Source organism: Anopheles ziemanni, chromosome 2, assembly GCF_943734765.1.
Source record: "Anopheles ziemanni chromosome 2, idAnoZiCoDA_A2_x.2, whole genome shotgun sequence".
NCBI classification, from domain to species: domain Eukaryota; kingdom Metazoa; phylum Arthropoda; class Insecta; order Diptera; family Culicidae; genus Anopheles; species Anopheles ziemanni.
The window spans coordinates 1,544,583-1,556,511 of NC_080705.1; the positions used below are offsets into that span (position 1 = coordinate 1,544,583).

General features: G+C 48.8%; 1 protein-coding gene across 1 annotated transcript; it reads right to left on the minus strand.

Annotated features, from left to right (window-relative positions):
• Nucleotides 1-46: 46 nt before the first annotated feature.
• Nucleotides 47-4,224, minus strand: LOC131282974 (gamma-aminobutyric acid type B receptor subunit 2). The gene is made up of 7 exons (XM_058312529.1): nucleotides 3,895-4,224; nucleotides 3,683-3,826; nucleotides 3,341-3,616; nucleotides 2,911-2,976; nucleotides 2,654-2,839; nucleotides 1,838-2,379; nucleotides 47-1,748 (listed from the first exon to the last, which is right to left on the minus strand). Exons 1-7 carry the CDS (start codon nucleotides 4,222-4,224, stop codon nucleotides 47-49), a joined length of 3,246 nt encoding a protein of 1,081 aa, XP_058168512.1.
• Nucleotides 4,225-11,929: the final 7,705 nt, after the last annotated feature.

Here is an 11,929-nt window from a genome sequence, read left to right on the forward strand (position 1 = left end):
CAAGGACTCTAGAGGGTGGTATTGCCTAACGGATAGCGGCCTTATACTACTGTGAGCTGATGCTCTTCGAAAAGGAGTCCATCGATTTCCACTTGGCTCGCGATTCACACTGTCTGCCGTGGATCTGTTCACAACTTTTCACCGTCAGGAAGCTGATGCGCGGACGCTCGATGCCCAACTCGGTCAGGCTGGTCGTCTGCGGGCAGATACGGTGCGGAAACCGGGGAGATCCTCGAATCCGCTCACGAACCGCACCCGGTTGCTGTACGATCGACGCACGGCGCTTCCCGTTTGGGGGTAGAATGAAGTTAACCCGTGGTTCTGACCCGGTTAAGTTCAGTTCGTCACTCTTGGGTGCGGTGATGGTGTAGATCGACTGCGGAACGGCGAACGAGGAGTCATCCTCGGTGTCGATTTCGTTGAAAACCGTCAGCGTTGACTTGCGGATGGTTGCCGTGGGACCAATCACGGATACCGAAGGCGTCTTGTGGACTCTCGGTGTGAACATGTGTTTTATCTTGCCCATCACTCCGTTGCCGGAACCGCTCGTTGCCGCTGGCTGATCCTCGAAGACACTCCGGCTAGAGGTTAGGATCCGTTCTCTGGTCGTGGTAGGGTCGATTTTTGGTTGCGAACTGAACGCGATGTTGCGCTTCATTGGTGATAGCATGGGGTCAACCGATGGCCAGCTGGCTCGGGGAATGATCGGTGGGAGAACCGAGAGCAGCAACATCGGTAGTCCGGTGGATCCGTATGCACGAGGTATCACACAAGGGCGCGTTTCCTGCAAGTTCGTTTCGGACGATCGAGGCGAACTCGCCAAGGAGCGCTCCCCGAGTAATCTCTCCAGGCGACAGATTTCCGCGTCCAGCATCTCGATTTCCTTCCGATAAACTCTGTTCTGTACTTCCACCCGAAACTGGAGCTCTCTCCGATCGTCCACAACAAACCGCCGCGTGTTAAACTCCAACTTCAACCCCATACTGTGAATGATCGGATCGTACACTTCGCCCTTCACGAAAATATCCTTTATCTTCGGCAGAAACAGTAGGCAAAGGGTTGCCGTGGTCGAGATCAGCACAAAACCGGCCGTTATCACGAAGGCAAGTGTCACCTTCTCGTAGAGCAGGTTCGCCAGGACAACCACACTAGCACTGGTTATCACCACACTGTACACCGAGATCCCAATGTACTGCGAGTCATTCAAGGCCGATATCTTCACGTTGCGCGTCTGCCACGCCATATAAACGCCGACGATCAGCAGGAGTCCCTTGTACGCGTACAGTGTCCCCAGCCAGCTCTCGTAATGCCTCGAACGACACAACTCCACCTGAGGCAGGAACACAACACTCCGATCGGTGGTGCTTATTTCCAGCGAGAGATTGTGCAGATGGCGCTCCATCGGATCCGCTGCCATCCAGAAGGAAACCACCGACGCATCGACGAGCAGGAGCGCTCCGATGACGGAGATCAGTTGGGTATCGCGGAGGATCTTATCGCGACACAAACCTCCAGCACTTTGGGTGAAAATACGATACACTCGGAACGTTTTCGCGAACATGGAACCAAACGCGAGTGAGAACCCGGCCGAAAGAAAGTAGATTCGAGCCATGCAGATCGTCGAGAAGGTAACACTGGACCAGGGTAGCGTCGAGTGATCGAGTCCAAGCAGAATGGTGGCCGTATAGACGAGAATACATCCGCACACTGTGATGGTGCTCAGTTTGGGACTGGACAGCTTTATGGCCCTGAGGAGTGAGGGGAAACAAAATTGATATTAGTGATGCGCTAATGCGCAAATTAAAATTAATGCGCGGTCGCATGTCTTTAGACTCACTTGAGCTTCCTGAAGCGTAAATTCAACCCAAGAAATAGAAACGAAATGCCAATCCCGATGGTCGAAAGTATCACGACGGTGTAGAACGCCAACGGGTCGATCGTATCCACGCGTAATTTCAGCACACGTTTAGCAATCGGAACCTGCTCGCTGGCCCACACAACAGGCACACAATACCAACAGCCAAAGTCGAGTGTTGCATTCTTGGGATAGTAGAAAGCAATCATCTGCAGCTGGCCACGCTGGATCTGATGGAAGGAGGTCGTACCGATGCGATCCGCGCCCTCAAACGATACCGGTCCGGAGATCCCGTTGAATGTCAGCAAGTCAAACTGATGCAACAGCTCCTTGGCGATGTCATACCGCGTGTAGTCGTAGTCCGCAAGGTGGACCCGGTTGGCGCGCTTTTGTGACCACGTCTTTTCGGCACCTCGAAGTGCCAGAGCCATCGCCCAGACCGCATCGTAGGTTTGTGGGGCAAACTGGGACACGGCACCAGTGACGTTCATGTCTCGTAGCTTTTGCAGGAAGATATCATTTGTCTTGTAATGAAAAAAAAAAAGATTGACCCCGAACATATTTTGTGAGTATTTAAAACCCCCAATCAATAAGCAATTAACATGGACAAGGAAACTATGAAAGAAAAGCGAAGTCAACAAAACTTAACTCGACTTCAATGAAGGATTATTGCCGATTATTGTTCTACAAATCCGTAAAGATTATCCCAACCAGTCTGGTGTGCAGAGGAAAAACTCCAGGTTTCACACAACCCTATTGCGGACAGTCCTCGCCCCTAAGCCGATATTCAATACTCACTAATCCACTGAGCGCCGTCCCCATGCCGACGATGCTGTTGTAGCTGGAAACTATGATTAAGTTTTCCACCGCCGTCAGCAGCGCCTTCGAGGAGCACGAGTCGGGTGGTGAAAGCCACCACGAAGAGATGTGTGTATCCTGTAGGATCCAGGCGTACTCCGCACCGTACATACCCAGGTTGTAGACCTAGCGATGGAAAACGACATTATCAACGGCACAAGAATGTATTGATTCGTTTTGAACCCCATTCCGCTTACCTCACAGAACACTTTGGGAGCAATTTCGTGCGAGAAACTCCCGATAATCACGCGTATGTCGCGATCCTGTAGCAATATGGAGCGCATCGTTTAGAAGGAAAAATAAATAATGGCTTATCGCCCGCGGTACACAACATGCAGTGCAGTACTAAGGCGGAATAGGACCAACACCGAGGGAACTTGCCAGGGATGGGGTAGGGGATGGACGATGTTAAAAAAACCAACGTTGCTTTACCCGATGTTTGTCATGGCGAGCTCTTACCTATGAGTGGTACTTGTAGCAGTGTTTCTACGTGGCATGGGAGCATTAAAAGTACAACAACACTATTTTCTCTACTGTGGGGAGGGGTACAAAAACCGGAAACAATACGGTGTGAAGGTCATGAGGTAGGTGTGATAGGTTGAACGGGGGTTGGGATCTACAAAATACCCGCAGCAGCTTCAGCTGTTCCTTGAAGTCCGTCTCCGCGAAGGAGATGGTGGCGGCACACGTAATGTTGGCCCTTTCCAGCTCCGTCACCAGATCATTCACGGCTAGCGAGTATCCTTCTTCGTTCTGTGAAAATGTCGCCACAGTGTCCCAACCGAAGCGCATCAGAAACGCTATCCTCGCCGGGTGATGCGAGGAATCGGGAGCCACCGTACGGTAGAAGAGGGGGAACTCACGTCGATCGCTCAACGCTGGTGCGGTCGATCCAAACGAAACCTGCAAGAGGGACAGGGGCTGTAAGTTCTGAAAGATCCCCAGCAATCCCTCTTAGTCTCCCAGTACCTGAAGTATATTCCAGTAAGGGACGATCTTCGCCAAACTTTCGGTAACTTCCGAACAGGCCGATCCCAACACCATGATGATTCGCTTGCTTTGATGGGTGTACAATGCATGGAAGAAACGATCGATGCCAACTCCTGGATCACACTATAAACACACAGAATATTTTCTCCATTCATCATATCTTAGTCCTTTCCCCTTCAAAGTCTTCATACCTTTGTATCGTTTGTGATAAGCTTCAATTTGTAGCCCAACAGCAGACCTCTCCGATTGATGTGCTGCACCGCCAGCTGGGCAGCGGCCAGCTCGCTGAATCCCTCCCGCCGTTCGCCTCCCTTCGAGCTAAGCTCGAACAGCCCAAGTATCGTCACCTCCCGCCCGCGCCTCTCACTTCCGGCCGGGCGCGTCCGCTCGAACACGGTATTGATGATGTTGCGATTCAGCTCCTTCGTGTGATTCGGCGGGGACCCTCGAATCGTGACACTTTCACTCGCCATCAGCTGTGGCACGAACGCCAAGAGCATCAGCAAAGTGCTACGCTTCATCGTGGTTGAGTTACGCTGGCTAACGCGGAAGAGAAAATAAAACTTAACACACCGTGAAGGCCGCCACATAGAAAACGTGGCTTATCCTTCCTTCCGGAGGCACGTGCTACAAACAAGTGTCTGTGTACAAGACCTTAGGGAGAGAGAAAACGCGATGAACGATAAAACAAACACGAAAACATACACAGACAAGCGTGCTGGAAAATGTTTATCAAAAGTAGGCCCTGGAAAAACACGGAAAATGGAGTTGGGTTGGTTTCTCCAGGGATGCAATCCATTTCAATCGACCGGAAGTGGTTGCTGGTGCATGTTCGTCAGTGCCACACGGTGTCCAGACACCGGACAATGGCAAAGTTTTCGGTGGAATACAAAAATCCGGACTTAAAAGGAAAAGTTTCTCCCTCCCACCGTGTGCCCATGACTCGATGCATGATGTTGTTTTGTGCATCAGTGTATCAGATTGCAAGGAAGTTATTTTTAAAACAAATCCCAGATTACATGTAACCCCCCTTTCTTGGAGGATGCCCATGTTGCTGGACTTGTTTGGGGAAACTTTAACAGGAAAACTTTGCAGGATCGAGTTGGGGATGTGTTGTTTTGCGAAAAAAAGGCAGCATAAATCATACACTGGCGCTCAAGTGAGGCACTGCCCTGTGCATAAGCGAAACGTCCAATGTAATCTTCATTGAGTTGAGTAATCCTTCGCAGTTGAAAAGTTTACACGATCCCAATCCGTCGAGTACAGTGGTCCCAATTTTGGAGGGCATGTTTATTTGATGACTGTTTATTACATCAGCGAGTTGTCTCATGTCTCAGAAACGAATCATTCGGGCCACCAGTGCCGGTATCCTTTATCTGGTGGATATTAATATCTGAAATATATATTTCCAAATAAAAAACCCACTTCCAGGGCTTAATTTTCCTCCGGGTGTTCCGGCAACGTATAATCTCAGCCAGAGAACGGGAAAAGGGAAAAAAGCACCACTAATGCTATTATTTTCATATTTCCAACCGGCGTTACGACTTCTTTCTCGAAGAATACTAAATTCCGCGAAATCCTCGAGCGTAATGCGATACTCATTAGAGAGGGGCTTCTGCAGACATGAAACGGAGATATCGGCGTATCATGAATTTCCCGCCCGGGCGAATGTTTGTAAACTTATGAGGCAGGAGCTTTGTTTCAGAACTTCCCTTCGTACACGTGAAAAGCATCAGGATGTCATTCTATGTTACTTCCGAGGGTGAGGGAGAGGGCGGAAGCGAGGTATGGGAAAGGAAGAGATTAATTTAGCAGTAGCAATCTCCAAATTGGTACAGGACATCAGCTCACTTGCACACATGTTCTCGTGTGCTGTACACCGCACCAAAAAGCTCCAAAGTGCCAATCAGACATCAAGAGGCCTCCCACACATCATGTCATTCATTCGTCGCATCTACCCCACCACCATCACCACCACCACCACCACCATCAGGCTCTAATCACGTCTCATCTCTGAACCGAGTCAAGCGAAAGGTTTATGTAAAACGCATCAGTAAAATGACCTTCGTATGCTTGATTTCCCATCCCCTGATAGGGAAACTGCTAGCTTTAAACCCCGCAAGTGCAGCCGGGCTTCAAGGACATGTGCGGGTGATGGGGGCGACTCGACGAGAGCAGCTGCTCTCCACATCGGGAAACGTGACTAGCACAATAGGAAACGTGTGTGGAATCGTGTCGTTCTGTCCCGGCGTTGGTAAATATAACATGGCGCAATATACATACGACCGGGTTTTCTGCTTTTGTCTCGGGCCCGAGATGCGAGGATGGTTTAGGATACCCCCCTCTCCCAGCAGGCCAAGGGTAGGTTGTCATCGAGACCAAGGGTTTTCCGATCGAAACCCATTTCCCAGCCCCTGAAGGGTAATAATACTAACGGCCAGGTCGGGCCGTGTTTCGCCGACCTGGTGAAGGAAAAGAAAAAGGGACACTACAGTGAGTGCTGGATTGTGCGTGTGTGTGTCTTTGTGTCCAGGACACCCGTGCTGCATAACCTAATTAATCCTCACATTCTATTACTTCATATCTTCTTAAGTAAAATGTTCATCTTCTCACGTGTAACGAAGAGTCTGTTGCAATTTCCTCCACATTGTCCCAACTTTCGTTTTGTGTAGCGGAGAAAAACGGTATGGTACTGTAGTGCAGGCCTAAAAGACGTCGTTATTGGCACACGCTGGAATGGATTAAAGCTTTACCTCTCGTCTTCGAACGGTCTCGCCAGGCCCGCTCGTTACGCCACTTGGGCCAGGCTCATTGAAAAACATTTCACCGTAACGACGGTCCTGGTCCATTGTTTCTTCTGGCGGCCGTTTTCTCCCTCCCGCCGGCTTTGCGGTGGAAAGCTTTCGCCATTCTTCTGCAACTACTACTTCTTCCCTCTAGTCGCCTAGGCTTTGTCTTCCACCCCCGAGCCCAATCAACCGCCCTGAGTGCCTCGGTTCTCGGTTTGCGGTTTATCCTTCCACTTCTTCTGCTTCGGCCCGGGGAAAATTCTTCTCGTATTCTTTCGCCGCGGGTAGATTCGGTAGGAAAAGCGATCCCCTCCCGGCCTCCCGGTGGCGAGACCGCAATAAAACAAAACACTCACCCACACACAGTCCGGGGGAATTTCTCGCCACGGTGAGCCTCCAACAAGTCAGCATTTATTTGAATGTTTTTCTCCAACGTTGCAACGGGCTGGTGCCAACCCTTAAGGGAAGGGAGAGGGGGAGGGAGGGTAAAGGACGGATTTCGGACGCCTCTTGTACTAATGCCCGCCGGGGAAAACTATCGCATTTTCTTTGATTTCGTTCGGTGGAAGTTTCCAAATAAATATTATCGATGAACACGGCACAACAATTGCAAAGTCCTTCGGGGGAGGAGAGGGAGAGAGAGGGAGGGAGGGAGGGAGGAAACCGCGAGAGCAGGACTAAATGGGGTAAAAGCACTCGACGTAAATTACAATGACCACAATGGGTAACCCGATGGGCAACCGAACCGCCCTGGTTCATCATTTCTCGTGGTGGTCTCGGTTTCCCTGCTTTGTTTTTCCCACTTTTCCCATCGGAATTACCGGTGCAGAAAGGGTGCCGGTGTCTTTCATCGCTGCTTGGCGCTTTAGTGTGGCTTTTTTTTTCTCGGGGTTCCTTCGACCACAACCACAAGAAGCGAAGAAGGGGGAGGGGGAGCTCGTTAGCATGGACCATCGTTGCAGCAAAGTTTTGTTTGATTTTATTTTGCTCCCTGTCATTTTTGAAATAAATGGTACGGTTTTGATTTTACGTTTATAGTCGACACCCCGGAAGGTAGGCGATGGGAAGGGGTTTTGCCAATGTTTTCATCGCCTCGTTTGTTACACGGTATATTATTTTTAAACTTTCTTTTGACAGCTCCAACCAGGCGGAAAAAAGGAAAGGCCGGAAAGAAACATCGCACCAGCGAGCAAAAACAAAACGGCTCGTCATCTCTAACATCCAGCCCAAGACGCACACTTCCCTCTTGTATGTCTTTTCCCCCCCCCATTTAGGAGTAGTTCAAAGGGAGTCCCAAGCCTTCGTTTCCGGTCTCCCGTCCGCCGAGCAAAGTCGCTCTCGAGGGCCAACGTTCAAAACGCCGTTCTTCGCTGATAATTGCCGTAAACCGTGCCGGGACGAACCGTGACCTCTCGTTCTCGTGCTGCATCCTTTAGTCAGGCCTCGAGCCCGACTCAACACGTACACGTACGACTCTCCCACACCCCCCGCCCCGCGTTCCACCCACGTTCGGTTTTGGTGGCTTTTCGCCGTAACGGATTTCAACGTGACAACGTGAACCACTTATGGCTGGTACTTGCCTTGTTTTCTGGAGGAGATGGCCTGGTACCAGCTGGATGCCACCGCGCGATGGGCACGATTCACGAATCTTGTGCCGTGCCGGAAATAACGTTCAGGGCACACATACACACACACCGGTGAGACACACGGTCACACGCCCTCGAGCTCGTTTGAATGCTCAATCGATTTTGCACTTGCGATTCTTCCTTAGCCAGAACCCCTCAACGCTTGGGGATGTGGGACCGTATGTGAATGTTTCCTTCTAATTGAATTTTAATTTAAATGCATTTATCTCGAGTGCACTTGAAAGCGCCCCATTAAAGCGGGCTCGACAAATTGCTGCAAGGATGGTTCCTTCCAGGTGAAGAAACTCTGGTTCTTTTCCGTGATGAGACTCGCTGATGAAGAGTTGAAGCTTTTATTCCATTGGAAAAGATTCATTAGTCGCCGATAGGGTTTTTCTTCTCCGAAGCTCAAAAGCCTTTCCTCGTTCCTGTTTGAACTTTTGTAATCAACTTGTTGAAATTAATCAAACGAAACGGGGGAAAACCTTCGTCTTCTCAAATCAAAGGTTCCAACATATCCTATCCTGTAATCGAACTTGCTCTACCTTCCAGATGCCCTCTCGGTGTCCTCGGTGTGTCGGTTTTTTTTTTCCGGAATGACACGTTTTAGTGCACTTCTGAGCCGCACCAGGAACCGGAGTGTGACCTTCCGGCTCGGCTCAATCTACTCTCGTATCTCGTCAGATTCAAATCAGAACACAACGGCGGTTTGTGCCACTTTGTGTGCGGAGTGGGTTTCCATTTCAATCTACGGTTACTCTCGTTCCCCCCGGGGGAGGAAGTGACATTCGACACACAGCACAGCTACAGAATCTTGACCCTTTAACACTATCCCGTTTTGGTCTTCCCTCCCAAACCACACCAACCTCCACCACAATGTGATGTTCTAGAACGGAGAGCCAAAGAGTTGCGAAAAAGAAGCCAACACCAACACCACCAGCACCACAACAACACAACCACTTTAAAGGCCCACCAGGTCGCACGAAAGTGCAATTAATCCTCATCAAAGTTTTAAAGAGCAACCAAACAACCAACCCCTCCGCGCCCAACACCACCAAAGAGTCCAAGTTCACGACCACGAGCGCCGAGGTTCGGTAATGTTTCCGCGTGCGGAACTCCGGAAGCCGTTCCAGGCGTCAGCTTCCGTTCACGTCCGAGTCCCCAGTGCAACTGAAGGCAAGCCTTTGCGAGAGCGAATCTCGTCCTCGAATCTCCGTTTACGGCGAAAAGCGCTAGATGCGAGGCGCACACTTTTGTTTCATTCCTTCGGCTCTAGGCTTTTCCACCGGAACGTTATGTTCGTGTGTCTGTGAGTATTTCATTTCCTTTTCCTTGTTTTTCGGTTTTTTTTTTGTTTCTTTTATTATTGATGCCAACACGTCCCGTTCGGTTGTTGGTTCCGTTTTGCCCTCGAAACGAACATTTCCGCATCTCTGCCCTTTCGTTCCAGCGGCCTCGATTTTCCAACGCACGGCGAGGAAAACACTTCATCGTCGGAGCCATCGCTTGGGCACGATTTCGGCACTCGTCTCGGTGTGTTTTCGCTCCATATAATTTTCCAGTTTTCCCTCTCGATTTTCCCGCCCCCGTTGCTTGCATCGAACAGCCACTTTCGTCCCATTTCTCTACGTCCTTTTTGCCTTTTTTTCACAAGGTCGATAATGGGAAGTGGAAGGCCTTCATCAGCGTGGCGAACGCCATCGCTGCACCGCTCGTCATATCCACTTTATTTGTTTTATTAATTATGTACCATGCTCGCTGTGTGTCGTCCCGAATCTCACCGCATGTCCGCACCGTCGTGTCTGTCGTGTTTCCGTGCACAAGCCTTGCAATCCCTACAGCATCCCGTGCCCGTGTTCAGCTCTCGGTTTCGGGCTCGAGGCACTGCTCGGGCGCGCCGGCGCTCAAATTTGCGCGGGAAAACCCGCGAAGGGGAAATTCAATACACGTGCTTTCCCGGTGCCGGTTCCGGGGATGCGCGTTGGCGCGATTTTTGTTTTGCTTTGCTCAGCCGCGGTGTTTTCATTTGAGGTTATGTTTAACAAACCATAAAGGGTTGAAGATACCTCTTTCAAGCAAGTAACTTTGTTACATTTGGAGTGAAATTAAATTTGAACGAAAATTCCATTTGTTCCTCGTGCACATGAGTATTGAAGAAATTGAGAAAAACCTTTTGGTAAGGGTGGAAAATATGAAAAGTAGTCCATCTTTATATGCTCAAGCAACAGGTGGTTTGGTGGCAATTCTACTTCATGGTAGATCCACAATAAAAACACAGTCGATTCACTTCCTGCGATTTGATCTTTCTGTACTTTGAAAAATTGTTTTCATTATTTCATTGATTTTATTAGAAGCTTAAGAGGTTAAAAAACATAAGTATAAAGGCCATTTCACCATAGGCAGAGGCTAACCATTTCACCATACGAATAGCAAACAGAAATAATTAGATCAATCGTCAATTAGGTTTTTCCTTCTTGTACGACCATGTTTCCAAAGTTTCACGCAACGCATAATCTCCAATGACCCATGAACGTCACCAAAGCCTTATGGCTGGCATGAATTTAGATCAACGGATAAATGATTGATTTTCATTCTCACAGTTTTTTTTCCGCTAGTTGGCAACATCCGAACGACGATGACTGCATAATGCATGAACGTAATTTCATAGAGGCTCATTTAAAACCATTATATAAAAATTATCACTCATTCTAAGCGTTTGTGGTGACATAATAATAATAAAAACATGCCCCACCACGTTGCGAGCCTCATGGAAGGGAGTTATTTGTATAAAAAATAATCATGGCACAATTTTAAACACACAAACGATAATGGGGTTGGGAAAAAAGTTAAATGCCCACCAAGCACTCAGTGCTCTAGCGTTTTATCTCCCTCTATCCCACGCCTGCTGGGATGTGGTCAGCGGTGAGGAGTTTCCCGTGACCGAACGGAGGACCAAAGGACGAACGCATGGACATGGTGAACGCGATCCTAACAAAGCTCGGACAGCTCGGCTACGCAAAAGGTAAATAAAATAATAGCTCACGGTTTGCTGGTGAATGTTTAATGCATCAAATTGGAATGAATTTTGCTGCTCTACTACTTAATAATTAAATAACTGTGCTCGCCCAGGCTCATCATTCCCTCCAAACTGGTCAGGTTAGGATACCATTTATGAAAGAATCTTATTTTGACCATTGTTTTTCTAATTATCTTTAACGGTAGATTTGTTCAAAATGAAAAAAACTCCGCTGTTTAACCTATTTTGAAATCGAAAATAATTGAATATACTCATCCAAATCGGTCACCTAGTATTACACAAAGGTTGGCAAAAGTAGTCCATCCATCGTGTCAAAGACTAAAATGGTTGCTGATAAAGTCAAGTGCTAGAGAGACCCATCCATTGCCAAATACCAACGGTAGAAAATCATCTTCTGCCGATTCTGCAAGGAATCGCAAAGCAATGGTGGTAGGTGGAAACATTACGCAAACGGTTGCGCAAGGACTCGCTGGCACCGCCCACTTTTCGCGGAAAAGCGTACTACCGCTCACTTGCTCGCACGTGCACCTGCTACTGTGCGGTGTGGAATCTGCTCGTCCTTATCTAGCAAGGACGAGAAAATTTGCATATTTCCTCGCACAAACTCGATCCATCTGCGGGATCCACAGTTTCGCTTGAGACTTGCGTTCTATTTGAACGTGTGACGTTGACTCGGTCGGTTGATTGTTCCAGTGAAACACCATTTTCCAGTGCAAAAAAACATTCTTGCAAATAGTGTTTCCATTTTGAACAGAACAGTAGCAGAAAAGAGTTT

Coding starts and splice junctions, on each gene's coding strand:
- LOC131282974 (XM_058312529.1), bottom strand. CDS start 4,224: ATGAAGCGTAGCACTTTGCTGATGCTCTTGGCGTTCGTGCCACAGCTG. Junction 2,977..3,340: donor AACAGCTGAAGCTGCTGCGG/GTATTTTGTAGA, acceptor ATATTGCTACAG/GATCGCGACATACGCGTGAT. Junction 2,380..2,653: donor GGACGGCGCTCAGTGGATTA/GTGAGTATTGAA, acceptor TTTCATTACAAG/ACAAATGATATCTTCCTGCA.